Here is a 26,831-nt window from a genome sequence, read left to right as displayed (position 1 = left end):
CTGTCTTGATGTATCTGACCTAACGCCAGCCGAGACTTATGAAATGCATATCCCCCAACGCCGTTGCCCGTGGCATCCCGATCCATAAACCAAATTTTACAAAAGTAACTCGGAGGTTCGTTCATCTCAAAGTCTCTCGAAGAAAGTCGAGCAACCAAATTCGGAAAAATCTCCACCGAGGACTTGGTGCTCGCCATGGACTCCTGGTCAGGCTACTGGCCTTCACCAGGCTTCTTTGCGTTGCAGCTGACAATCTTGACTTTGTCCGCGACCACCGTCTGTCCACCACCCTCCATCTTGAATTGCACGTTCTTGATAAGGAAGGTCCACACTTCATCGCAGAAGCGGTACGTATCGAGAGAGCCCTGTGATTCTGTGGTCAATATCGCCACTCCTGCAGTTGGACTTCAGCCTATGATTAGCCTCCGCTCACCTTGAACGTCAGGCGTGCCTTGACCTTATCCTGCAGCGTCTCAGCGATGGCACGATCGAAGTTGGCGAGGATCTTCATGGCCAGCTGCGGATCGATACGGTGCTCGGTGATCAGATCATCGAGCGTATCCGTCAGCGTGACGCCGATGCTAGATTAGCAATACAAAGTTAGCCCTCGTAGCAACTCGACTCGCACGGTGCGCGCGCAAAAAAATAGGCGCAGTACCTGCTACGGCGGTAAAGCTCGTAGAAATTCTGTGTGCCTGCCGCCATCTCGTCTCGCGATGCCGAAGTGCGATTGTGGAGGTTGATGTTGTAAGGTGCTGAAGTTGCCTCGATGCCGATACCGTAGGTATATCTCGGACAGACTTGGATGAGTCAGCTAGGCAGGGGAAGGCAAAGCGGAGCCACATATGCTATGGGTGAGCCGCAAGAAGCCTGTGGGGTACCTCCCTTACGTACCGACAGAAGCCACTGCCTGCGCGCTGCGCTATTTCCCAGATTACCTAGTGCTGCCTGTCACCACCACCGCGAATGAAGCTGTGCTTTTCTGACGAAGCTTGCCATCGGCCAGGAACCGTGTTAACCCCCTCACAATCATCACCAAGCTCGCCAACATATTCAGGATGAGCTTGACATATGGACTGGGAGGCGCTACAAGCGCGCTCACCGTCGTCGGTGCTTGTAAGTCCATCTCAATCAATCAAGCTGCCCCCATTCAATGCTGACCTTCACCACCACAGATATGCTCTTCACCGGCAGCGGCGAAGCCTTCAACGTACGATACCATCCCAGCCTCGACCGTTTATCGAGAAACATAATGTTAATGTAGCTGCATACAGGTCGGAGCATTCCTAGAATCGGTGTCGCCGTATGCTTGGGCGGACTTGGGTATATCACTGTGCATCGGCCTCTCAGCTGTAGGAGCAGCATGGTATGCATCAAGAACCAGATGATATCATGGGCAACAGTCTAATTTTGAGTAGGGGTATCTTTATCACCGGATCCTCGATTCTCGGTGGAGGTGTAAGGGCGCCGCGTATCAGGACGAAGAACTTGATTTCCATTATCTTTTGCGAGGTCGTCGCCATTTACGGCATCATTATGTCCATCATCTTTTCCGCGAAAATGAACGGCCTAGAAGGGGCCCAGTTGTACGATGACAGCACTTATTACACTGGCTATGCTCTCTTCTGGGCAGGCTTAACGGTGGGCATGTGCAACCTCATTTGTGGCGTGGCTGTTGGCATCAACGGTAGCGGTGCTGCCCTTGCAGATGCTGCCGACTCAACTCTGTATGTCTCATGAACGTGAAATCTCATTTGCTGTAGACTAATTAGCTTCCCAGGTTTGTGAAGATCCTGATCATCGAGATTTTCAGCTCTGTCCTCGGCCTTTTCGGCCTGATCATTGGCCTCCTGGTCTCCAGCAAAGCCTTTGATTTCGGAGCCTAATAAACAAGCTTGAACAGAATGACTAGGCTCCCAAGCCTGACGAAATATTACCCATACCTAAGTACGGCATCAACCCATTAGCGGCGTTCAGGGAGGACTTGTGGCAGAATTGGGGCGTGAATTTAGATCTGTAATACGTATGTACAAAAATATCAACAAAGCCAAGCTATCATAGTAAACTTTAAGGAGAGCGTGTGTCCGTGATCGTCCGTCTGGCATCGAAAGGGATCATCAGAGAAGCGATGTCTTACGGGGTCTCATCCACGTTAAGACGATAAGCGCTGGCATCCAAGATATGAGACACTTCTTTCTTCAGCCGCATAGCGCGACAGGCATCACTAAACACTGGGTAAGGCATTCCTCTTTCCTCAAAGTTTGCTCTGAATAGTGTGTTAGCCATTGCTATAATCCTGAACAGGCCCAACACTTACTCCCAGAGATCCAAGATGGTCTGCGTTGTTACGCCAGGGACGAGAAACTGGGACACGGCTTCCAATTCCTCTTTCGTCATGCCCATCTCAATGTCCAATGTCTCATGGGCGAGCTTCAGCGTCATCGCCTCCAGTGTTTCATTCTCCCACATTCCCCGACTAGCGAACGGGGCCGAGGCTCTGAGGTTGGCCCAGTTTGTCTGTTCGAGCCTCCGGGGAAAGACGATCAGGGGCCCTTTGTCACGCTTGCCGTCCTTAAACCATGCGCTGTTTCCAAGGAGATCTGGTATCGTCTCTGCCAAGTATGGAGAATAAACATAAGGAGCGAGATTCTTATCGTTGTGCAGCTCGATATCCCTGGACTCAGGTAGGTAGTGATCTGTGTAGCTTCGTTTGTATATAGTCTCAGGAAGCTATGTGAATATCACAAGTGTCAACAGGAGTTTTGGTTCGGAGTATCTCGCCCAGGCTCCAGCATAAGAGACCGAAAAAGACTTGCCTTGTATTCCTCAACACACTGACGGCAGGACCCCCAGATGCCTTCCCACCGCAATGGCGGTGGACTGACCCACGGTGCTTGACCTGTGATATCGAAACTCTTGGGATCCAAGAGAAGGGGGCTGCTTTTGTCAGTTTTCAGACTTCTTTCACAAGGATCTGATCTCACCAGCAGAGGTGTAAGGACCCTGTCATGCCTGCTTTCCAGCGAGCCGACGTGCAGTAGTCTTGGACCTCAAGGCCAAAATGTTTGCAAGCCTCGTAGTAGAGATAGCTATATTGGCACATGGTTACTGCTGTTAGAAGGATGTTGAGGTTTGGGAAGTGATGGAAATTTCATCGGAGAGCATGTAGATAAATTTTGGATGAGTGTAAACACAAAGACGTATCTTGCTATGAGCTCTCGATAGTTTTGACGAAGTTGCGACTGTGGTTAGGCCATGAAAGCTTTACATGAAGGAAGGTAGTCAATATAAGTTTGTCATAGTGTGAGTTCTCTTAGAAATTCATTATCATCATTCAACGTGGAAACTACAAAAATTCACTTCTTACATTACCCATTAGCAGAGCATCCACCTTTGCACCCTTCCTTAGTGGTTCCGAGCCCTTTGGCATACAAAGTAGGGCGTTTGACCCCTTTAAGCTTCCAACTCTTGAACTTCGTTGAACACCAGTGCTGGTAGCCGTCAAAGAACCGTCTCTACCAACAGTCACAATGGCTCGGTGGTACTCAGGTCTTCCAGGATCCAACTTGAAGTCATGACCGAGAGATACTGGAATCTTAGGCAGTCCTGTAGGCGATACTCCGGACATTTGGTGTAATGACGGAAGAACGAAGAGGTGGAATGTCACCAACGCCGAGGCCGGATTACCAGGTAGTGAAAAGATGACCTTGGATACCCTCTCGCCAGCGTTATTCTTGGCTGGCACCGTTGCAAAGGTTGTCGGCTTGCCAGGTTTCATATTCACTCGGCCAAAATGTATGCTTCCACCCAAAGACCGCTCGATCGTGGGTTTAAGGAGATCCAGCTCGCCCATGGAAACACCTCCAGTGGTGATAAGCAGATCCGCGCGCCTCATGCCATCCCTCAAGGTCTCCTCCAGTGTCCCTGGCTTGTCGCTAGCGATGCCGAGGTCAATAACTTCGTAACCTGATTCTTTCGCAGCAGAGATCAGGGTTGGACGATTTGTGTCGCGGACCTCACCAAGACGTAGGTCTTCGGGTCGATTATGTTCCACGATTTCATCACCTGTCGACAAAATACCGATTATGGGGCGTCGGTATGTCTTGACTTCAGCGACACCTACAGCTGCCAGAACACCAATCTCGCCCCCTACCGCAGATACCTGCTCTCCTTTATGAAGAATGGTAGTACCCTGCTTGATATCGCTTCCTATCTCGCGGATGTTTTCGCCTTCCTTGACATTGTCGGCAAGGATTTCGACCTCCTTTTCCTCCTTCTCGTCCTCAGTTTTGCTCTTGAGGACAGTATCCTCGACCATGATGACGGAGGTAGCTCCTGGTGGTAAAGGAGCACCGGTAGTAATTCTCGCAATCTCACCCTCCTTCAAAGGCTTCACTTCTCCTGGAGCAGCATGAGAAATGGCAGTCACAGGAAACACACCCTTCATGTTGCCACCTTCCGGCACCACGACGGCATATCCGTCTACGATACTTGCGCGAAACGCTGGGACATTCTCTCTGGCTTTCACATCTTCCGCAAGCACTGACCCAACTAGATGTGTATCGACTTTGGTGGTCACAATTTCTGGTGCGGGAGTATTTTGCTGAATCAACGCTAGAGCATCTTCCACTGACAGCATGGGATAAGGAGATGATCTGTGTCGCCTGGTTGGACCTAAGCTGGGATCATTCGACATAGGATTGTCACTCGGCCTCGTGTGTCGTACAAGCCCGGCATGCCCGTGCCCATGGCCATGGCCATGACTATGTCCGTGATCATGATGGTGAGCGTGTGAATGTGGTTGAGTGCCCTCGGAAGCAATGCCGGCTTCTCTCTCCAACTTCTTCACGCCACCAGAATGCAAGCTCCGCGAATCAACACCAGCAGCTTGGAGGCATGCATGAGGCAAGGTCTTCAAGACTGCTTGTAAGTTCTCCTTTGCACCCTTTGGCGAGCCCGGAAGGGTGATGACGACTGTCTTATTCCTTACGCCAGCCACCGGTCTTGACATCATAGCAACTTGAGAAGTCAACGAAAGCACTTGGAAATATAAGCGGCGTACTTACAAGGGGTAACACTAAGAGAAGCTGCAAGCATGCCGTGTACCAAGCCAGATGCGTGTTTATGAAGCACAGCAGAGACGGCCTGACCATTATTAGTGGATTTGAAAGCATAAGACTCGAGCATGTAGGACCTGCATACCTCGGGCGTGTGATCTCCGATTGCGAAGCCTGTCCCGCCTGTTGTGATGATCAAATTCACACTCTCAGCAATATCCGCCCACAGCAAGATCTGCCGTTGAATCTGGGGGACCGAGTCGGGAACAATCTTGGTGTCTACCACATCCCACTGACCGCCTCCCTCTTGCTCGAATACATCGCGCAAGGTTGCATCAGATGCGTCGCTGGAGGGATCCCTGGCTGCTGTTGTCGAGATGACAAGGATGGCAGCTCTCAAAGTCGGCCTGGCCATCTCTATCACTCCCAGATAACACACAAGCTCTTGATATGACGCAGAGTACAATGCTACTAGGAAGAGTATAACCGCAAACCCGATTAGGTGCAATACGAACCCTGTCTAGAGCTTTGGGCGAAAGATCTCGAGGCTTAATTCAAAAGACCACCGCAATTGATAATGGCCGAGACGCTTCTACCTAGTTAGTATTGGTCACGTCAGAGGTGCTGTATTGGTGATGTTCCAGAAGGTGTCCCGCTCCAGGTCGCTAGAGCTTGGGACTTTGGGGGTCAGTGGGGAGCTACCCCAGCTCGCGCGCTAAATTTGCAGAAAGGTCTGCTTTCGACTAGCATCTGTACCTCCTTCAGTGCTCTTCATTTCATCGATGCTATCTCGGTCTGACTTGAACGAGTACGTTCATGACAATGCACCAACCCTAGTAATTGCTTCATCAGGCATCGACTATAAGCCTCCATCATGGTTCGAGTCAAGGAGCGCTATCTGCTAGTGGACATCCTCTATCCTGAGGGAGCTCATACCCAGGCAAATGGAAGAATACCCGATTTTGTCGTGTACAATCAGCCAACAACAGACAGCCTCTCTCACTCAGGGCTGGCGAAAGCTATACGCGCAGAGGTAGCTACCTTGTTCGGAGATTATGGAGCCGGAGCTGTCGAGCGCAGTTTGATGGGTTTGTTCCTCTGATTAAAAGAAATATCGACATAACTGAGATTACTAACAAACTTAACAGTTAAATATCTGTCGCATGCCACATCGACAGTCATCTTGCGATGCTCCAGAGCACACTACCGCTTGGTCTGGGCTGCGCTCACGTTTATGAACCGCGTCCCTATCAAGAACGGGAAGCCTTGCACGTTCAGAGTCGTCCGTGTTAGCGGCACCATTCGCAAGGTCGAAGAGGAGGCCATCCGGCGCGCCAGGCAGATGATTTTAATCGCAAAAGAGCACATGGCAGGCAAAGACTCCAATGCTCTCGGGGCACTCTTCGGCAAGCCCAGGGACCAAATGAGGGAAGTCACCATGGTGGATGTGCATGACTCTGATTCTGAGGGCAACGAGGACATGGAGAATGATTGAAGATCTCACTTCTTCTTTCTGACTACCTTTATCCCGCTATCTGACGACGGCACTGCCATACTGCCAAAGTCATCATCCTCTGTAGGATCGTCCACCGCATCGCCGCCTTCTGCTTCCCTGATCTTGGCTTGCTCCTCCCACTCTTTCCTCTCTACCTCATCATAGGCGTCTTTGCTATCCACCCACCGCTCCTGGATATCCTGTACCTCCAGCATTGAAGACTCGTTGCGCATCGCTACCTGCCATACGGTATCGTTGGCTCCTTCGGCGCTGCCAAAGACATAACCGCCGGCCCGATCTATCACTCTCAAAAGGTGCATCATGCTCTTCTTATTCTCGACCGCTAACACCTCAAAATGCACAAGCGAGAAGTTTTCGACCAAGTCCATCACAGCCTGGTTTAGGCGACTAAACTTTTGACTGCGCAGCGCCGGCGACTCCTCCTCTAACGAGGGAAGGAGATACGAGAGGTCTTGTACTTCTGTATAGAAGTCGAGGTTGAACGGTAACGGATCGTATGAGGATACTTTGTCGATCTTGGTTAGGACGTTAATATGTGGGAGGTCCATCTGCAGCATCGCTCGGAGTGCAAGCAGCAGGTTTGAGACGTAGAGGGAGGGCTGGGTCAGGCAGAAGCTGTCGGATAGGTGCAGTACTACAAGCTGTGGCGAGCATCAGTACACACAAGATGGTTAGCCATGGACAAAGAAGGGACTGACTCTATACCCGATCTTCTGGAGCTTGAAGAAGATGTTCCGGAGTGAGTTGTGGTGTGTATAGAGCTCGACCTGGCCAGGACAGTCGAACAGGACATAGTCTTCCCCCAGCTCTTTCAGCCCCTTCTCTAGCCACTCAAAGTTGTGCTCCAGCTCTTCTAATGCAAAGAGAACCCCGCCATTGGGTCCCAGGTTGTCATCTCCCATGATCTCCTCGAGCGTAACTAGGTCGCGAATGTCTACGGCGCAGGGATAATTTGTATGGTCATTCGCGGGATCGAGGTTCACTACGGAGCACTGCCTCCCAATAGCGCCGAGAAACTGATGCACTGAATGCGGCCCTGATATTAGCATATCCGGAGTTGTAAAATGGATAACAAGTTGCTGCTTACTGCCATCGCAATACGTGCTCTTCCCGGCGCCGGGGCTCCCCAGCACAAGCTGCGCAAATGGCATTTTCTGATTGTAGCCCAGTATATCTGTATGTATTTCGCCAAGACTGTCTGAGTGAATTTAATACCAGGTCGACGGTGTATGAGGTGGTCAGCTGCAAGCCGTAATTCTTTGATCTTCTCAAGTTCGCCCCGGAGCTCCAGGGAATCTGCCCCGCCATACTTTCTGGACAATTAGGCGGGAACTAGTGGCAGAAAAGGAGCTACACCGCGCTAAGTTATCAGGGCCCTGTTATTTGTTTATCTCAACGTGGGGACCATCCATCGAAAGACGACCGCCTGTCCATATACCTGCAGGAGTGAAGCCGTCGCAAACATTCACCACAGCAAAGCACAGGATGGCGCCAGGTATGACACTCATTGCATCCCCTTATTAAAGCTTACAGAGACTAACGGACTGGATAGCCTCTCAATTCGAAGTGGCGCAGCCACCCAACGATGCAATTTCCAGAGTTGTCTTCGGCCCAGGCCAGTCATCAAGGCTTCTCGTTTCCTCGTGGGACAGAAATGTGTATCTTTATGAGGTACAAGACGGAGAGGAACCCCAGGCGACTCTAGTACGAACGTTTGAGCACCGCGCGCCCGTATTAGATGTCTGCTTTGGCGCAAGTGAAAATGAGGCCTTCTCGGCCGGACTGGACTTCCAGGTGCAGAGGTAGGAGATGGCTTAACGAGCAATTGGTTGAATATCACCGTACTGATGGACAACGCAGACTCGATCTCGAGACGGGTGAACAGACACAACTCAGCAAACACGAGAGAGCCGTGCGGTCTGTCGTGTACAGCCCTGAACATTGTAAGCACCCACGACGTATGATATTGTACGCAGACTAATAGATATAGCTATCCTCATCTCCGCATCCTGGGACCAGACTCTCCATTTCCACAACACCGCCGACCCGACCGTCGCCCCTCTCATCGTCACTCTCCCAGGCAAGCCGCACGCCATGGCAGCAAGTCCCTCCAAAGTCGTCGTCGCCATGACCGCACGACTCGTCCACATCTTCGACCTCCCCACAGTCGCAAGCCATTTCGGCTCGTCGGCAAACGGAAGCGGCGCCGCCGACATCAAGCCTTGGCAGCAGCGCGAGTCGTCCCTGAAGTTCCTCACGCGCGCCGTCTCATGCATGCCCAACGACGCGGGCTATGCGACGAGCAGCATCGAGGGCCGCGTGGCGGTGGAGTGGTTCGAGGACAGCGCCGAGTCGCAGGCGCGCAAGTACGCATTCAAGTGCCATCGACAGGCAGCGCCGGAGGAGGAGGGCGGCGGCGATATTGTTTATCCCGTCAACGCACTGGCGTTCCACCCAAAATACGGCACCTTTGCGTCAGGGGGCGGTGACGGAACCGTTGCGTTGTGGGACGCGGAGGCGAAGCGGAGAATGAAGCAGTACCAAAAGTTCTCCAATAGCGTTGCATCCTTGGCTTTCTCGAAGAATGGCAAATATCTAGCGATTGGCGTCTGTCCAGGTTTCGAGACTGGTCAGGAGGACTATACCGGCGAGGGCCAAACCAAGGTTTTCATTAGAGAGCTTGGTGAGACAGAGGCAAAGGGCAAGGGCTCTAAGTAAAAGGCTGCGAGCAGTGACTACTAGTTTGCAGTACGGCGCTTGAAAGGCGTTCTCGGCTTGGGAGCAGAAAAGGACACTATTTGGTCAAGGCATATTTAGTCGTGAACCGGAATTACAACTGTATATCAAGTACGCCCTCATCTCGGACCTCCGAGGACTATGGCTAATGAAAATATAAGCGAAGCTATCCCGAAAAGATGTGATAATGGCGAATCAAACAACTTGTGGTGGCAACTGAGTTTAGCGAGTTGTGCATATTCCCCATAATTAACTCCTGTTCATATGTTGAGATCTTGAGACTCGGAAACCCAGCTACTTTGCGGTATAACAGTTGTATGAATAATACCCTGCTCCTCTTCACCATCAAGACTGTCTCGATCTTGGACCGATGTAGACGACTCCTCAAAATGTACATTCTTTGCGACGGAACGGTCCCCAGAGGCGCCCACAGAAACCGGTCCTTCGACTTGCAAGCTTTCTTTGGCTTTGATATTCGGTTGTGCTTGCAATGTCTGTCCGTTGCGCCCAGGCTCGACATCCTCAAAAATGTGGCTAAGAGGTGCTCTGTACGATGTGGATTCAATATCACCTTCTCCCGAGTGTACATTCATTAACGCTCCCGTGTGGCTGTTGACTTGCGGTGCGCCTGGTGTATCGAAGGGGGACTTGAACAATGACCTCGTCTTGGGTGGCTTAATTCGGCGAATGGCCTCGAGCTCCTTCTGAGTCGATGTGGTTAACTCCAAAGCATCCATACTATCCATCATGCCCACACGCTTTCTCTTCTTTCCAGACCAGGCAACACCACTTGGTTGGGCTTCGTCGGATGAGAATCCGTCTCCGACCCTTGAGGACGGTTTCTTCGGTACTTGTGCGACTGCTATCACTGGCTTCTTGAGCACTTTGTAACCAATCGGTGGGGTTTTGTCAAAAACAAGAAATCGGCCGCTGACCATGGGTTTACCCCTTGCGCGTGCGGAGGTTGGTGTGTTGAGTTGGCGGTATCGTGTTGCAGAGTCAAGAAGTGCTGTCAGATCTCCTTCGGTATCTGAGAAGTCGTCGGATGCCTCTTGAAATCCGTCAGCATGGTATATTGTCTCATTAAGTGACCACTCACCATCCTCGTCTGTGGACGTGCTCTCGCACTGTTGAGAAGCAGCAGCCACATTATCTTCTTCGTCTGCAGGAGTTTCTCCTTGGTTGTTTGGCAAAGACGGGGAAGGTAGAGTTAGCTCCTTCTCACATTCGGGATCACTATCTCGTCTGCCAGACTGAACCAAGACCATCCAAGATTTTGTGCGCTGAGGGCTCACTGTTGCTGGCCTCGGAAGTGCTGCTTCATCACGCACGTCTGCTACATCATGGAATGATTTGATACGTCTGAAAACACGCTTGTCTGTGACCCTTTGAGAAGATAGGGGCTTGACGAGTTGGCCGCGTCGACGAGAGTATGTTCGTAGGGGAGTTTGGTATGCTTCAGACCCGGTCTGTGTAATATCCTGAGGCGGAGCGTCGACGGGTGGCATGGCGAATGATTAGGACATTGGGGACCTTCAGATTCGACAAGGTGAGAGGTCCAATTTGGGAAGACTTAGGACACTTCACCTGCGGCAATGCACACTGATCTTGCTGAAAAGAACTGATTGCAGTCAAAGTCATTACGCACATGCACAGGAGAAAAGGTCAGAACGTGTGCAGCACGAAAGTGAAACGGCGCTGCACTGCTCCTTCCTTCCCGTGTTCTTGCAAGTCGTCTCAAGGGAAAGAGCAGGGCAGGGCCATGCTAACCCCCAAGAACTACTGCTACATATGACACCCGAACTTGCCCAGGTCTTGAACCTACCTAGATATCACCTACGGTAGGTACTCGGCTGAGGAGGTACGTTTCGTCAATTGATTCATTCCTGTTGTCATTCGTCGCATACAGTTTGGCGATTTCCAAGCTTGATATGTCAGAGAGATGCGTTTACGACTTGTCATTCACTCTAATTTGAGCTACCAAGCTACTCTTCATCAGGCAGTATATTATGTCTAGGTCGCAAGTCGTGTATTTTTGCTTGCAGTTAGATGAAGAGACAAGCGCTGCGGCCTGTTAACATTGTATAAGGGTATTTCAACTTGAGCAACTATCAAGCTAGTGTTTCTACATCACTTGTCTCTAGACGCTAATCTATTTTCATTCGAGGGTCCTAATTTCTCACACCGATTTCTATTGCTACGATAATAATTAACATGCGTCGTTGAAGTGGGTGCAATCTACCGATGCAGCTTACACAGACAGGTAGGTGGTGGGTACGATCCACACGCAAGAATAAAGTGCTGACGTGCCAATCCTTCGGGTTGATCTGCCGTGTAAGCTGCATGTAACCTCAAACAGTTAAACCTTACGTGAACACAAAAAACGGTGTAAGTCGACAGTTTTATTCTTCTCAAGCAAATTTGTTATGGTTGTCACTTTGAAGACCGAGCTAATTGATTCCTATCTAGCAACTTATCACTAGTGCACACGACGGAAACTGCCCCGATTCAGGACATTTGCCCATCTCCAGCCCCATTTACCCTGAAAGGAGACTACCTATTTTCCGCTCTGGTGGGGTGCAATAGGCTGTGGGCATATTAGCATTGTGTTTCCCGAGACCTCTTATCATTATTCATCTTACCTTGTCACCTGGAACATAGTCAAAGGTTCCACCCATGCCAAGTAGCCACACCTGCTGGTAGTGGTCTGGTTTCTCTCCTCGGTAGAAGAACGTGTTGGGAAACCCAATGTCAAAGGGAACGGCGCTCTCGATCTCGTCGATATCTTCCTTAGTCAGTTCCAGAGTCAAGGCCTCGATGTTCCCCTTCAAGTGATCTGTAGTCCGGCCACCGATGATGGGGAAGACGTAAGGAGCCTTGTGCATGACATAAGCCAGGGCAACGCTGGTGATGATGGTGTTCTTTCTCTTGGCAACACTCTCAAGGGCCAGACTGGTCTTCACTTGCTTCTCGTTGGGCTGGACTGCACGGCCTTCCTGCGCCTTTCGCTGCTCCTCGGTCTTGAAGTTACCACCACCAAGTGAACCCCACGGAGCAAGAGCCATGCCTTCGTCCCTGACCATGGGAATGATCTCACGCTCGAAGTCTCGAAGTGCTGCAGACCACTGACCCTGGTAGACGCAGAATTGGCGGAGGCCATGATCTCTGGCATACTGATTCGCCTTGCTCACGACCCAGGCAGGGCTGTCGCTGATACCTAGGTAGAGTACCTTGCCGGATTCGACCAGATGATTCAAGGACTGCATCAACTCCGGGATGGAGACAGAGAAGTCCCACCAGTGAACATAGAGCTATACAACTGTTAGAAATAGACACGGTACCGACGTCTCATGCAACATACAAGGTCAATGTAATCGGTCTGCAGTTTCTTGAGACTGGCATTGACTGAAGTGTGAAGACTCTTGCTGCCATTCCCCGTGAAGTTCGCCATGATCTGCTTGTCACCCTTGCCGGAGCGGAAATTCGTCGTGTATTTCGTAGCGAGGACTGTGCAGCATTAGACACGGTTATTGTTCTGATGCGAGGACCTCTGACCACTGACCTATTTCATCTCTGTTGCCGCGCTTCTTCATCCACTCGCCGATCCAGCTACGAAGTTGTCAACAATAGTACGATAAAACGGGTGAACGATATCAAGTGTTCAACTCACGTCTCGGACTCCTCAAATTGGTAATTGTTGGCGGTGTCAATGAAATTTCCTAACAACTTAGGTTCAGTCTTTTGTTAAGCCAGCATACCCTTTGTGAAGGGGCACATACCGCCTTGGTCATAGAAAAAGTCCAAAATGCTCTCAGTAGTCTTTTGATCACAAGCACCCATGTACTGCTTCCTGCGAAATAACTGAGTCAACGGGCGGTATTTATTAGGGGGGTATGAGATGCCTACCATGCGTTTCCGAAATTCATGGCACCGAGGCACAGAGGAGAGACCCTCACCGAAGCCGTTGGCGACAAGAGTCGATAACGGCCCAGAGGGCTCTTGGGGGGAGGTGCCATGGGTAGGGCAGACATGTTGAATAGTATTTTCCGGTCGGTGTCGTCTATACGTGCGGCACTGTTGGATGGTGAATAATATAATCGATATGGTGAGAAGTTAGACGGCAAGATAGGGAGGGTGATTGTTGTGGTCTGGAAGTTGAGACTGAAGGGAGTCGGGTAGCAGCCACTTGCGATGCGGCGGACTCGTATCTTTATACTTTCCGCAGATCCAGTGCCTTGAGAGTGAAGAAGGTAGGCATGACTTGAGACAAGACTTGGGAGGTACGTCGTCTATTATTATTAATGTGTGGCTCTTTCCCGGAAGATGGTACCCCTACACCACACTTGAGCTATTCGGTACAGCTCATGCCTTGGCGGGGAACAAGCATGGAGTAGCTCGGTCTCGGTCCTTACCTACACCTTAGGTACAGGACAACCAGATGTCCCACTGCTGAGGGTGCTTCATCATCGGCACTCCTATGATTTCATGATTCCAGAAGGTAGCTAGCTAGGTAGAGCCACCCGGATAGGTAGGTATCTACCCCACACGAGGCAAGCTTCAGAGCTGCCCACTGACCATTGAACATGCCACCTGCGTCAATTCCCCTGGCTACCCTTTCGACTAAAGCCGACAAATATCGGAGTAAAGCTCCCCCAAGCCGCTAGCTAGCTTCGATTTGCCGCATGGTGAAGCCATTCGCGCAGATATGCAGGAGCGTGATCCACTGGTCCAAGGCGGGTCCACGGCCGCACTTAAGCTAATCCCCGTCAAACTCCTTCCCGCCTGGTCAGTGCCCCTTCCCATCTGTCCTCGATGGCGGGACACGGAACTGGTGAACAGCTGGAAACCAAAGGGTTGACGTATCTCCAGTAAAGAGATACCTCCAAGGCTCCCAGCCCCATAGGTCGAGGGCATAAGCCAGTTGCATAATAAGTGGATCCGCGAGGATTGCCGGGTCTCCCACAGTGTAGTAGCTCGGGACGTTAAATGATCCTCCTCCCCGATCTTATTTGGCCCGCAGCCCCGACCTGGCGAGCCCTTCCAGATAATCCTGCCACAAGTCTCCGAGAGCTTGCTGGCGTCTTCCAGCCATGTAGGCCCGACTACAAAGACCGCCGGGACGTATTCAATGAAGCAGGACCCCGTCTCGGTTCCATCTACTACAGCCTTGTCTGTTGTATGTGATTGATACATATGTTATGCTATAAGGTACACTCTAACAGGTCCATACGCCGACGATGCCATCACGGCGACCCTCGGTCATGTACCCGTCTTTTATCCGTACATGTTCTACAATGGCTGGTGCTCTACCCTCCTCCGCGGCTTCTATGCCCGCGCCGCAATCCCACTGTCGTGCTTCAAGCTTGTCGTATACCTTGACAACGTCCTCCCCTGCTGCGGAGACAATCCGGCGATTGTCAAACATCATGCTTGTAATCGGATTGTCATACGCATAGGCATCGAATATTGATCCCGTGCGGAGATCCCATATCTAAGGGGCCGGCGTTAGCATATTTTCTCCGGTTGAGGAAGGGTTCGGGTGGAACGGTTATGCCTTACCCGAATGCTTCTATCCAAACTGCCCGTAACCAGATGCACATCGTCAAACTGTAGACACGTCACAGGACCGGTATGTCCTACAAGGCTCCGGTGAACCTGTCCACTTCGAAGATCCCAAAGTCTGACCATGCCATCTGCCGTACCACACGCCAGAGCAGCATCAAATACCTGTAGCGCTCCAACAAAATCGGCGGTTTGCGTAGGAGCTCGGCTTGTTTGCCTCCATCCGCCATCTCCTGATCCTAAACTGGCTGATGCCTGCGCCGCTGCCCACATCACGTCAAGCGTCTGAACGCAACGCCCCTTTTCTAAATCCCATTGGCGAATAGTCTTGTCTGCTGAGCCCGATACCAAAGTGTCGCCTCTGAAATGTAGCGCAGTAATCTCGTCAACGTGGGCTTGTAGCACGAAAAGAGGTGTGTCGTCCATAGTGCCCTCTGGAGGATCAACTGGTTCGTCGTCTGGATTCTCAAAAGCAATGTCGTCATCCTCATCGTCTTTTCCAAAGTGGCTGCCATGAGGGTCGTAGCGAGCCTTACTTAAGTCCCATAGACGAATAGTAGCGTCGACCGATCCTGTTGCTAGAATGTTGTCTTCGACCTGCAAGGTGCGAACTGAGGCAGTGTGCCCCTCAAGTACACCTATACAGCGTCCTGCATTGAGATCCCATACCCGGACAGAGTCATCCATTGCTGAAGTTACCATCGACCCGAACGGCACATCAAAGTCCAATGCAAGAATGGAGTCCGGATGCGCCCGAATCTCCCTGATCATGGTGCCAGGGTCAAAGTGCTCGTGTAGAATTGGCATCGACTTGCGCCGGATGGTCCTAGGCTTCTTAGTCCGTGATGGTGTACTCGAAGCTGAGGGGAGTTTTTCGTAAATAGACTGAGACATGAAGCCTGCTTCATCGTCATGCACCAAATCGGCATCCTCATCGGTCTTCGTTGGGGTGTGAGCGGCTATCGACTCTGCTTCAGCCACTAACTCTTGAGCTTCTTCTAATCTTCCCTCGACATCCATTACTAGCAGTGTGTCAGTAGAATCACAAAGGTGTACATCGGCGGTCCATTGGGATGCTCACTGTCATGCTCCAATAATGCCTCCTCTTGCTCGAGTCCCGCTAGTCGCTCCAGAATGATTTTTCGCATGCCCGCCAAGTTGGCGATTTTGATGTCAATTTCACGGATTTCGCTGCTGGCCATATTCTTGCGTATCCCCAGCATCTCAAACTCGTGCATCATGGAGGACTTTTCCTTCCTTAGTTTCTGCACTGCATGCGGGCTTTCCGGCATCACATGGGTGTCCTCCAGCATTTTGCGCCCCCTCGAGACTCGTCTCCTGTGTTTCCTTCCCTCCTCTGTCATGTCAGGAAATGATGCCTGGAAGCCTTGGAACAGTGAATATGAGTTGTCATCCTCGGGGATGTTCTGGAGCATCTCGTCGGGAAGGTAAGAGAGGGCACGATGCTGAATCTCGCTTGTGGACAGCTTCGACCGCACAAGATCGGTGGGCGTCGTACGCGCCACGGAAAACATGCTACGTTGTATCCCCGGCTTTCGCAGTTGCTTGTGTACCTCGGTCATGGCATTTTGATAGTGGCCTCCGTGAGAGGAATGGTCGCCGAGCGGGCCCATCAGATGGCTTGCAGTCGTGGTGACTTTCCGGCCGAACGCCTCGAGCCCTCGGGTCTTGAAGAGAGTGTTAGCTTAGAGGAACTAGAAAACACGTCGGCGACGACGGTCCCGACGGGCGAAGAGGGCATACCGAGATGAGCGACGAGTCGTCATCTGGCCCGAGGTCATCATGGAAGGCATTGTGATCGTCTGAGCTGGCCATGAGCAGAGTCGCATATGGCCCTGGGTGCTTTCTCGCAGGCCCGTTCAGATAGAAGAAAGGGCTGTTGTGGACGATACTTCAGCTCGTGCCAGTACTGTCTTGGAAGCTTGGTTCTTGTTTCGTTGCGGGCTAAGTTACGGGGATGGCAAGAATAGATGTGGCGGCAAATAGAGCACAAGCCACGCGACCCAGTGCAAGGCTACAGGGGATCCAATGGCACAGCAGGGGTAGAGCATAACCGAGCTTCCTCTATTGGACACAACTTTGAGCTCCAGCTTCACCTGGGAAAGGTTGCCAGGCACAGTACGTCAGAGCTTGTCCCTCCTGGGCCGTTGACTAGCCTCGCCCGAGTCCCGACTCCAATTGCCCTCCGATGCGAAAGTCGGCGGCGCAGCGAATGCCCGAATTTCTGACCTCCCCCCGCCCAACGAATCCTCTTTCTCACGAAATCTGAGGTGCAAGAAGCCTCAGTGGTAATGCCCCTTCTGAAAGATCTTGTATCGGAAGTTTCAGCCGCAAATCGCTCAATTGACGCCGAGATGGATTCTGTAATTGACTTGTCCGACCCCTCCAAGGCGCTTGACCTTTCGCGCATCCGCTTCCAATTGATGTGAGTCTGCATAGGGGATGATGTGCACGACAGAACTGCGAGCTGACACAGACACAGCCGGTTGGAGGACACTATCACGTTTCATCTGATAGAACGGGTCCAGTTCCCTCTGAACCATAACATTTACATCCCCGGCGCAGTGCCCATTCCGAATAGCGATCTAAGCTTGATGGACTGGTATCTGCAGGAACAAGAGAAGCTACAATCTCTCATCCGGCGCTTCGAGTCTCCAGATGAATACCCCTTCTTCCCAGACTCTCTCAACAAATCAATCCTACAGCCTTTGGCTTACCCAAAGATCCTACACAAGAACGATGTCAATGTAAACGACAAAATCAAGAAGTTCTACATCGAGCAGTTCCTGCCCGCAGTCTGCCCGACCTTTGGCCGTGAAGATCGCGGTGTCTCACAGGAGAACTACGGCTCAGCTGCGACCTGCGACATAGCATGTTTGCAGGCTCTGTCAAGGAGGATTCACTTCGGAAAGTTCGTGGCGGAGTCAAAATTCCAGTCTGATCCGGAGCTCTACACACGGCTCATCAAAGCGGAGGACCGCGAAGCTATTGGAGAGGCGATCGTGAACAAGGCAGTTGAGAAGAAGGTACTGGAGCGATTGAAGCTCAAGGCACAAACATACGGAACGGATCCCTCTGCCGGTGTGGATTCAGGAGACCAAAGCAAAATTAACGTGGATGCGGTTGTGTCTATGTACGAAAACTTCGTCATTCCTCTAACTAAAGATGTTGAGGTGGAGTACCTGATGCAAAGACTCGAGGCTGACAATTAGAGCTATCATGAGTTCTTGAGGGTATATCAAAAGGTGCTCGAGTACCATCTCAAGACGGTGGACTTAGATAATCTGTAATGGCCTTCACAGCGCCCTCAAACTTGCCTGCCTCAATCAATATCATGGATCCCTGTGACTTGACCCCCATCTCCTGGAAAGCCCTCTTGCTGTCCGCTATCGACTCGTCATCCTTAGTGAAGGGGAAGCTCCCCGAGGCAGTAGCGTGCTTTTGGAGTACCTCATCCTCAGGATGGAAATAGAAAAGAGGTGCTTCATCCTTGGCCTTCTTTCGCTTCCTCTCCTCGACGTCGAGGTTTGACTGAACTTCGTTGTATGTTTTTGAGAGAATGAGGTAATGTGAGAATTCGTAGGGCTCCTTATCCTCTACCGCAGCCTCTATCTCGTCAATGAGCATTGAGTACATCGGTGGCGAGATCTCAGGAGGCATGTTGATCAGACGTTCAGCTAGAATGAGGCCGACATGCTTTCCGGAAGCCAACAGCTCAGGAATCACTGACAGGGAGTTTGTCGTTTTTGCCTTCTCTGAGAGGTACTGAATGAGATGTGCGACAGGCTCCTTTTCCCGATGCTCGAAGAGGTTTAAGCAGGTCAGGAAGGCGTATGCATCATTTCCCTTCCCGTCGACCTTGACGGTAGAGCCAATGGTGTGTTGCTCGAGGATCAGGTCGGCCAGGCCTGATACATCGAATAGCGGGGCATCGACATCGAAGAGCTGCCTCAAGAGAGTCTTGATACCGTGAAAATCAATTTCGGGGTCGAAATTGAACCACTCAAACTCCACGTTGACAACATCAAAGTCCTTGTTGCTGTCAGTAAGAAGAATGCAGTTCGCCGCATCGTGAACTCACATCGTCGTCAGAACTATCCTCGTCCATTTTGTCAACTGAGGCGTCCTGAGGCGCAGACTGGCCATCGGCCTCTCTTGCTCGTTTCTTGGCCATTGCGAAGTTGGGCCTTGTGAGGCAATATTTGAGACTTGTCAATAAGACAAAAGGCCCTGTCGTGTGTCTTGAAACGCGTAGGATGATCCGAGATAAGTTGAATTATTGGGGAGTATAAGTATAAGTGCTTCTAAGTGTCTTGCAACCTGTGCAGCTTTGCTGCCCGCATTCTAAAATTTCTGCCCCTCACCAAGCCTGATCGGGCTTGATAAGAAGCGGTGAGCAGGCTTATCGGTCGGACTGATCCAAGGCTGGTTTGCCTGCAAACGGGTACCCGGGCCAGGTGTGGCTGTGGCTGGGTCAACGAGACGCCAAGCTGCTCCTGGGGTGTTCCAGGGCAGGAGGAGACACCGTCAGGGTGGTCTGTCGGAGCTTCAGCACTGCGTCAGTCGTCAGCACCACCTCAGCGCAAAAGTTTCGCAAACTACCCAGGTAAACGACCTAACCTTACCTTGCTTGCCTTACCTAAAGCTGCGACCACGTAAATCGCAACCACCACCAATTCATCAAACCTCACCGAATCTCTCTGCCTAGAGCATCCACGCAATCAACCTTAATAAGAAGCCACCATCTGCCAATCTCCCCGGAGACAATCTCGCAACTCTTTTCAGCTTCTCCAGCACCTCGCACACCATCAAGATGGATTTCTCCGACTCTTTGTGAGTAGCTGACCTGGTCTTCCCGGGATGTTGGCCAGAAACCAAGCTTGCTCTTCCAAGCTGCCCTGCCACATCACCAATCCGCAATTGAGCTTCGCTAACATGTGTCGCCACCTCGCAGCCGGATCGTCAACCTGGTGGTTGCCGTGATTATGGTCTTGGGAGGAATCTCTCAATTCTTCCCTATCGGCTTGTACGTCTCCGACGACCCCCTATTGAATTGGCCTTCTCTACGCCTGCCCCAGCTTGAGCTAGATCCAGCCTCTCGACCGTTGGAGAGACTCGCCCATCGTTTTGGTCGCAGTCTCTGGACGACGGCTTCTCTTTCCATCTCAGTAGTTGTCCACACTGCGATGCATTGCTAACGCGTTCGTTGTGCAGCCAACCCATCATCATCGGCTGCTACGTCATTATCTTCGGTCTTGGTTCGTCAACCCAACAAGCTCTTCAGATCCTTCGCGCGCCATCTTGCTAACCTCTCGTCCGTCGCCAGCCACTGGTCTTCTCGAGTTCCAGATCCCCCCTCAGGTCTCCCGCTACGCCTCCTTCCTGTTCTCCTTCATCGGCCGTGGTATCTGTACGTGCCCCATCCCAGGGTTCTCTTTCCTCGTAAGAATCGGTTGCTAACAACCCGGCCAACAGTCTACATCTTCGTCGGCTCCATCCTCCTCCACGATGGCGTCCTGCGCATCATCGCCGGCTCGATCGTCGGCCTGGTCGGCGTCGTCTATGTCGTCCTCGAGTTCATCCCCTCCATCGAGCCTCCCGCCAACATGCGCGAGGCCGACGCCGGCTGGGGCGCGGAGCAGGTGTGAATCTATTAGACCCCCCACCGTCCTGGTGAGAACCTTGGGCGCCTTAGGAGGGCAAGCGTTCTGCTTGCGGTTCCGTAGTTGCCCTTGGACGACGGTGGCACTCACCTGAGAAGCCTTGAGCCGAGATCAGTGGTTGATGAAGTGCAATCTACCTCTTAATGGAGTAGAAGTGAAGCGCGTAGATGGTGTTTAGCTGGAGAGGAGAGGAATGTTGTTCGGAGATAGATGGAGAAATCTGCGGTACTGGGTTTCATTGTATATGTGCGAAATACACAGGCGTGGCAGGTTTCCGGGGGGCCAGGAAAGAAAGGGCTGATTCCCATGTATAATTTCCATGTCCATTAGACGGGCGGCGCGAGGCTTATTCGTCGCTCCTCGGAGAATGTAACATTGGCATAATAACGCGGCAGCAAACACTTCACCTTGTGAACTCAGATATCACGCACCGTTGCCCTTGCAGTACAAGACACTTCAGTATTGCCCTCGCGGGATATATTTTATAACGAATGATTGCCCTCAAGCAATCTTTTTGATGCTGAACTAGAGTAGGCTCTATCCCATGTAACCTAGAGATACTCCATTTCGTTCCTAAACCTAGGATTTCGACGCCTTTTTTCCACATGGACCGTGTCATAACAGAACATCCCCGCCATGCTGAGAGAGACAAGAGAGGTGCGAAAAAAGAAAACCGTTTCATTCATTGCCGAGCTCCGCGAGCTCCCGCTCCTTCGCAGCCAGCATCTCCCTCATCCGTTCCGCCTCCCTCTGCAGCGCTGCTCTCCTCTCCAGTTTCGACACATCGCTCTCATCCGGAGTCTCTCGCGCATTGCGTTGCGGATTTGGCAGCGGGCTCGGGGTTCCCAGGCGCCCGCTGTTTGAGTACGACCCCGGGCTCGGCACAGAGCCCATCACGCTGCCGGGGGAGCGAAGCAAACGTCGCTGTTGCTCAAGATACTCCTCTGCATTAGTCGCCGTCCCAGATGGGTTCGTAGGGCCAGTGGCCGGGTTAAGAATAGACTTGATAGACGACAGCCGCTTGTTGCTCTCCTGATCGCTCGCTCCTCCATAGTCAGCCTCAGAAAACGATCGTTTCCTAGAAGGAGACAGGAATGAAGCCGGTGATAGTGAGGTCTGACGTTCAGTAGGGATAGAGATCGACTGCAACGGGGCGAGGCGATTCTCGTCGCTCAATGAGGGTAGCGGCTCTTTGTGCTGATGACCATGCGAAGAGTGATACTGCGTCAAGTCTCCAGAAGGCAAAGGCGGAGACTGTCGGTTTTGGCGGAGTACGCTCTCCGGTACAAGCGTGAGTGGCTGCTCCTGATGCCGACGAAGGCCAAGATTGACTGATCCATCAGCGTTCACAGTGCCTCGTTCGCTAGGATGATCCGACGGAGGAGGGCTCGGCTCCATCGACTCCCCCGCTACACTGCCTTCCATGCCTTCTCCTGCTGCTGGAATTACTCGTTTCCTCCTCTTGATGATTGACTTTTTCATGGTGACGGGTCGATGAACACCGTGGAGCTTATAGTACAGACCTGACAGGTGTTAGACTTGTGGACACTTGATCATCACTCTGCATCAAACCTACCACATGCATTGCAGATTGTGTGACCTTGCTCATCCCTTCGCCATAACGGAGTGATAGTAGTACCACAGTTTTGGCAAGCAATGACGACCGTAGTGTTCTGCTGCGCTTGGATTTGCAAGGCTCCAATGTCGATGGGCGTCGGCGCGTCATCCACATCCTTTTCCTTCTTCGCTGCCGGTGAACAAGACTGTTGATTTTGTACTACGTTAAGACTGGCGCTTTTGGAAACACGGTTGTTGTAGGCAGGACAGCCACTACAGCCTTCAGCACCCCCTGTGCCATTGCAACGGCCTCCGCCGGGGCATGTCCCCGTTGGGACGTGTTCCGCTGCGACATAGGTTGCACCAGGAGCATTTGGAAGCAGCTGGGCAGAGTTAGCCTTCGGCGAGAGCCTTTCGGGTGTGCGCCTCGAGGTGCTTGGGACCACATTAGGAGGGCGCTTCAGGTTAGTTGGCCGTGAGGCATTCCTCGCCTTGAGATACAAGCCGCAAGCATTGCAGATGGTCGCGCCTTGGGGGGATCTTCGCCAAAGCGGTGTCCGTGTGGTTCCACAGTTGCTAATCATATATTAGACAAAGTACAACATCTGCAATCATCAGCAACTTACCTGCAGATTTGTCCGCTTTGGCTTGAAGCGCCCGCGGGAAGATTGTCCTGCAACTCAATGGGAATGTCCTGCATGATAGCCTCGCTAGGCAGAGAGGCCGGACTCAAGGGTTGAGGTGAGATGGATGGTATGTTCGAGCGAGGTCCACGAGATGTCCCCTGCTTAAAGGGCGGAGGAGACGGGCTTGCTGAGCCATCGTGGGATGGAGTAGACCGTTGTCTCCGTTGTTGATCGCCTTTGGCCTCGTCCTTGGTGGACATAGGCCGCGAAGGGAGAGCGGTCCGCATTGATACGGAGTTTGGTCGATTCAGTGGCGTAAATCCAGGATGGGCCACGTCACTCAAAGCCATCTCAACACGGCGTTGACGAAGGCTCTTTGAGCGGGTTGCAGGTCAACAGCTGTCAGCTTACGTGCATGAGGCTGTTGGCAGAAAGTTGCTATCGAGGTCCAACGTCGCCGTCGGAACGGATCTTCAGTGCTGAGGAGTAACCGGCCACTGGGCAGACCGATATCAATATCGTTTGTCGTCGAGGATGGTTGAGAGAGGTCCTTGGCAGAGTCCGCGGAAGTTCCTCAAGTAGCGCAGCGTTCCCGGTCGTCGTCGGTGGCAATACGCTCGTCCCGGGGGACCGTTGATAGACTGGAGATGGCTGACAATTGCGATCTTGATCGGAGCGCAATATCACGAGATCTCGTTGATTACAAGGTTAGGTGGGGTGAATCGCCAGATGGGACCGGAGCCGAGGGCTATGCGGTGAGAAGACGGGAAATCGGACCCAAAAGCACACCACGAACACGACTTTTGAGACAGTCAGGTGGCCCCGACCGAAAGCTTGCCGCAGATACAGGTCGTCGCAGGCTTATATCTCGATAATCTACCGGGCTAGCGAGACGACGTAAATACGATCTGGGGTTCGGATGGTCGTGGGGACGCAATAGGTGGCACAAAGTCGCCGCCTAGAATTAATTCGTCCGACCACGGGTGAGGTTCAGGTTGACGTGCGCGGACACGACTACCAGATGGGTGACGCAGACCAGGAGGATTCCAGAGAGGCGGTCGGGAAGGAAGTGAGACGAGGCGCAGAGGTGAAGAGAAGTTGGATTGTCGCTTGGCCCCCACGTAGAATACCACCAACGTCAAGCAACGGATGTGCAGTGAATGGTGGAGCACGGTGAGGGTTGGAACAAAGCCCAGATATTAGACGTTTCTGCTCTGGAACGGAGTTGGTGTCCGAAAGGAGGCAATAAAAAGGCAGTGCCTGACTCTTGACTCTGGGGTACAGATTGTCTAGGTGCTAGAGGGCAGGACGGGTACTTGTGGCCAGACCTCTCAACCAACCTTCAGGGACGACACAAATTGCACAACAGCAGCGACGGTGAGGGCCTGGAACCCGGAACACTGGCAAATATGACACTGTATCTGTCGGAAATTGGGGCCTGGAGATCTATTTGGCTGATACTGACAGACGGGATCTCACTTCTTTCTTTCTGTGGCCGAGCAGATGATCAGCATCCCATCCCATCATGGCATGGCATGGCAGTGGCAGTGGCAGTGGCAGTCGATGTACCGGACGTTGGCCGACGCCGGGGTCAGGAGGTCGAAAAGGCGGCTGGCCAATCAGGAGCGAGGGAAATGTCAGCCAGACACCACGATTCAGGCGTCGGGCGGGCTGCAAGTGACGAAATGGCACCAAACCGCACCAAATGGGCCAGGATTCCCAGACCGCTGACGGCGCTACTGACCGCTACCACAGTAGCCCGGCGCAGGCCAGATCTGTCTTGTTCCTCCTTTATTCACTCTTCGTGCCTAGGCATTATTAGGAGCCTTAGCTCCTCAGGTAACCCTAAAGAAAAAGACGACATTTTGACTACCTACAGTAGCGATGGATGCCAGACCAGTCTAATCAGATGTGGGCCGAACTAAGCTATCTCTCTCTTTCTCTCTCTCCTGTGTTCCTTCCTATTCCTTGCAAGGGGAAGATGCTGTTCTTTCTTCTCACAAATCGGTGGGGCCGGACTCCACGATTGCCATTGTTGGCTTCAGAGAGGAGAGCACATCATTACGTATTAACATGGTGCTTGCGCATTCTAAACTTCGCAATGTGTTGCTCCGCCTCCCATCAGACACTTCTATTCATCCGACCGCCGGCCCTTCCTCTTCTCTCTCGCCCGAATCATTCTCCGTCTTGCCTCAGGTATCCATCCCCAAGCATGACTTGGTGGTGGTGGGTATACAGTGTACTTGCCTACCTCCCTACGGCACTCGACAAAGACAAGCGCATTGCAGGGCACAATAAAAAGAGACATTCGCGAGGACGCATTCCCCCTTTTGGACCTGTAATACGGCTGCACGGACGCCTGTCCGCTCCAATTACAATATATTGATTTGACTTATCAAATCACGCAAGCCCGTCGTCGGAGGGAACGCACTTGCACCCCCCGGCGGCGTGTTTTAGGATGCAAGCCAGCCGGCGTATGGCAGTCCACCTAGCCAGTCCAGCCAGCCCAGCCAGTCCATCAAGATAGGGAAGACCAGTAAGCTAAGCTAGTTCGCGATGGACGTGATACGACAAAGATCATGTCATGGGGATACGGAGGCATGTGCCACGGAACTTCCGCGGGTCGAGTCCATTCCTGTCTTTCATTTTCTGCCTACCTGGCCTCGCTGGTCTTGATTGGAAGTACAGCGCCCGCGTAATGCGCCTGACGTTTCCGAGATGCAAGCCGCAAAACACTCGCGGCCCTCGTCGACTTTGACGAGGTACCTCAGATAGACACCGCCAGTTGACCCCATGCGCGCATTTCCCAGGCGGGCTTCGTCCTCGCCAGCCATTGCGAGAAGGATTTGGCCGTGGGTAGGACCTGAACTGCACGCCAAGCCCTTCTAGTCGTATTATGCCAGGCGTTCTGCCCTGTCTCTTGCACGTCTCTTCTCCAGCCCATGCTCCAACTGACTGCTCAGCCATACAGACGAAAAGGGAGCGAGAACCTTGGAAACACTTCGTACTCTACTCAATGCCATACAGTACAGTCCAATCCGCCTTGCCCTCGGGTGGCCGTCCCGACTATCGAAAAATCGCTTAGCATGATCGCCCAATTGGATGGTCTGATGCATTGTGGCTGCGGACCAAGGCAGATGGGGTCTCGCCAAGCATTCTTATCAAATCCATCAAAAAGGATCCGAGATTATCTATGCTCCATCTCTTATCTCTCTAGTACAGTATGAGTGGGACGCCAGTAGGCGGACTGGCAAGAGGAGTTCCCCCTTTTCATGCATTGAACATAGCCAGAGACTCCTCTCTCTTTTTTACGAGCCAGATGTCTGCTGAACAAAGCGCCTGACCCGACTCGCCGGTTGTTTTGTGCGTGATTACAACCGACGTAGCATCAAGTGCCTGAAGTCGGTCGTACACCTCTGCCAGGGTAATAAATGTTAGTTCCACAAGGGTAGTATTACCTCTTTAACAAGGGATGACTACCCTTGTAGAAGTTGGTAGACCCATCGTAATAAACAGAATCTCCGAGATCTTGATGAGTACTATAAGCCTCGACATGGGGTATCTTCACCCTTGAAGAAACAACGTTTATTACCCTGGCGGAGGAGTATAATGCGTAACTCCGCATTGGACAGGCTACTTGCTGAAGATGCAGCCCAGCATGCCCACGCTGAGGCTCTACCCCACAGTCTTGGCGAAGAGGCATCTCGGAGCTCGGCATCGCTGAATTCGCTGGCCCGTCACCATGACGCGTGTCTTTTTCTGCCTGGGCTGCTTTGTCCATCTGTCGTGGTAGTCGGTGAATTCTTCGGACCTCGCATATTGAGGCTTGAGAGAGCCTGAGGATTAGTGTTGCCCGTCTGGGGAACAAGATCTCGGACGTATGCTCGGAGATCGCACACTGCTTGGCACGAAGTCAAAGTGACCTCTAAAATTGTTGTTATTACCGTTCAAGACGAAGTGAACATGGGTATCTAAGAAAAAGCCTCGGTACAAGCATCAAAATGTGTGGCTACAGCACAATCCTTCAAATCCTCCCAGCAACAAACAATGCGCAAACTCTTGACCTGTAACTGGAAACCGGCACAATCACATC

The 26,831-nt window shown here is 52.1% G+C and overlaps 11 protein-coding genes across 11 annotated transcripts; 5 read left to right on the top strand and 6 right to left on the bottom strand.

The window, feature by feature from the left end:
* Positions 1-212: 212 nt before the first annotated feature.
* Positions 213-705, bottom strand: UCRPA7_3008 (putative transcription initiation factor iia gamma chain protein; the record flags this gene model as incomplete). The annotated part of the gene is made up of 3 exons (XM_007915637.1): positions 213-365; positions 434-581; positions 659-705. The coding sequence occupies 3 exons, from the start codon at positions 703-705 to the stop codon at positions 213-215; spliced, it is 348 nt and encodes a 115-aa protein (XP_007913828.1).
* Positions 706-1,153: 448 nt separating this feature from the next.
* On the top strand, positions 1,154-1,886 carry UCRPA7_3007 (putative vacuolar atp synthase subunit c protein; the record flags this gene model as incomplete). Its single annotated transcript, XM_007915625.1, has 4 exons — positions 1,154-1,210; positions 1,275-1,366; positions 1,419-1,727; positions 1,781-1,886. 4 exons carry the CDS (start codon positions 1,154-1,156, stop codon positions 1,884-1,886), a joined length of 564 nt encoding a protein of 187 aa, XP_007913816.1.
* Positions 1,887-2,133: 247 nt separating this feature from the next.
* On the bottom strand, positions 2,134-4,779 carry UCRPA7_3006 (putative gephyrin protein; the record flags this gene model as incomplete). The annotated part of the gene is made up of 5 exons (XM_007915561.1): positions 2,134-2,266; positions 2,318-2,674; positions 2,886-2,899; positions 3,524-4,664; positions 4,727-4,779. The coding sequence occupies 5 exons, from the start codon at positions 4,777-4,779 to the stop codon at positions 2,134-2,136; spliced, it is 1,698 nt and encodes a 565-aa protein (XP_007913752.1).
* A 1,152-nt stretch (positions 4,780-5,931) lies between these two features.
* Positions 5,932-6,552, top strand: UCRPA7_3005 (putative rpp14 family protein; the record flags this gene model as incomplete). The annotated part of the gene is made up of 2 exons (XM_007915664.1): positions 5,932-6,145; positions 6,206-6,552. 2 exons carry the CDS (start codon positions 5,932-5,934, stop codon positions 6,550-6,552), a joined length of 561 nt encoding a protein of 186 aa, XP_007913855.1.
* A 5-nt stretch (positions 6,553-6,557) lies between these two features.
* On the bottom strand, positions 6,558-7,622 carry UCRPA7_3004 (putative atp-binding domain 1 family member b protein; the record flags this gene model as incomplete). The annotated part of the gene is made up of 2 exons (XM_007915652.1): positions 6,558-7,214; positions 7,272-7,622. 2 exons carry the CDS (start codon positions 7,620-7,622, stop codon positions 6,558-6,560), a joined length of 1,008 nt encoding a protein of 335 aa, XP_007913843.1.
* A 436-nt stretch (positions 7,623-8,058) lies between these two features.
* Positions 8,059-9,291, top strand: UCRPA7_3003 (putative mitotic checkpoint protein bub3 protein; the record flags this gene model as incomplete). The annotated part of the gene is made up of 4 exons (XM_007915667.1): positions 8,059-8,068; positions 8,126-8,375; positions 8,434-8,516; positions 8,564-9,291. 4 exons carry the CDS (start codon positions 8,059-8,061, stop codon positions 9,289-9,291), a joined length of 1,071 nt encoding a protein of 356 aa, XP_007913858.1.
* A 2,575-nt stretch (positions 9,292-11,866) lies between these two features.
* On the bottom strand, positions 11,867-13,340 carry UCRPA7_3002 (putative norsolorinic acid reductase protein; the record flags this gene model as incomplete). Its single annotated transcript, XM_007915627.1, has 7 exons — positions 11,867-11,896; positions 11,952-12,620; positions 12,671-12,816; positions 12,872-12,918; positions 12,980-13,028; positions 13,089-13,159; positions 13,216-13,340. The coding sequence occupies 7 exons, from the start codon at positions 13,338-13,340 to the stop codon at positions 11,867-11,869; spliced, it is 1,137 nt and encodes a 378-aa protein (XP_007913818.1).
* A 1,184-nt stretch (positions 13,341-14,524) lies between these two features.
* Positions 14,525-16,707, bottom strand: UCRPA7_3001 (putative mitochondrial division protein 1 protein; the record flags this gene model as incomplete). The annotated part of the gene is made up of 5 exons (XM_007915532.1): positions 14,525-14,800; positions 14,869-14,916; positions 14,995-15,893; positions 15,953-16,559; positions 16,636-16,707. 5 exons carry the CDS (start codon positions 16,705-16,707, stop codon positions 14,525-14,527), a joined length of 1,902 nt encoding a protein of 633 aa, XP_007913723.1.
* A 539-nt stretch (positions 16,708-17,246) lies between these two features.
* UCRPA7_3000 (putative chorismate mutase protein) lies at positions 17,247-18,104 on the top strand (the record flags this gene model as incomplete). Its single annotated transcript, XM_007915616.1, has 2 exons — positions 17,247-17,317; positions 17,375-18,104. 2 exons carry the CDS (start codon positions 17,247-17,249, stop codon positions 18,102-18,104), a joined length of 801 nt encoding a protein of 266 aa, XP_007913807.1.
* A 49-nt stretch (positions 18,105-18,153) lies between these two features.
* On the bottom strand, positions 18,154-19,066 carry UCRPA7_2999 (putative bcp1-like protein; the record flags this gene model as incomplete). The annotated part of the gene is made up of 2 exons (XM_007915544.1): positions 18,154-18,924; positions 18,974-19,066. The coding sequence occupies 2 exons, from the start codon at positions 19,064-19,066 to the stop codon at positions 18,154-18,156; spliced, it is 864 nt and encodes a 287-aa protein (XP_007913735.1).
* A 639-nt stretch (positions 19,067-19,705) lies between these two features.
* Positions 19,706-20,540, top strand: UCRPA7_2998 (putative copi-coated vesicle protein; the record flags this gene model as incomplete). The annotated part of the gene is made up of 5 exons (XM_007915624.1): positions 19,706-19,725; positions 19,847-19,918; positions 20,107-20,150; positions 20,219-20,302; positions 20,368-20,540. The coding sequence occupies 5 exons, from the start codon at positions 19,706-19,708 to the stop codon at positions 20,538-20,540; spliced, it is 393 nt and encodes a 130-aa protein (XP_007913815.1).
* Between the last annotated feature and the right edge of the window lie 6,291 nt (positions 20,541-26,831).

This window comes from Phaeoacremonium minimum (assembly GCF_000392275.1).
Source record: "Phaeoacremonium minimum UCRPA7 unplaced genomic scaffold PA7_03_scaffold_222, whole genome shotgun sequence".
Classification (NCBI taxonomy): Eukaryota; Fungi; Ascomycota; class Sordariomycetes; order Togniniales; family Togniniaceae; genus Phaeoacremonium; species Phaeoacremonium minimum.
The sequence above is the reverse complement of the archived record's forward strand: the minus strand, read 5'-3'. Positions and strand labels throughout refer to the sequence as shown.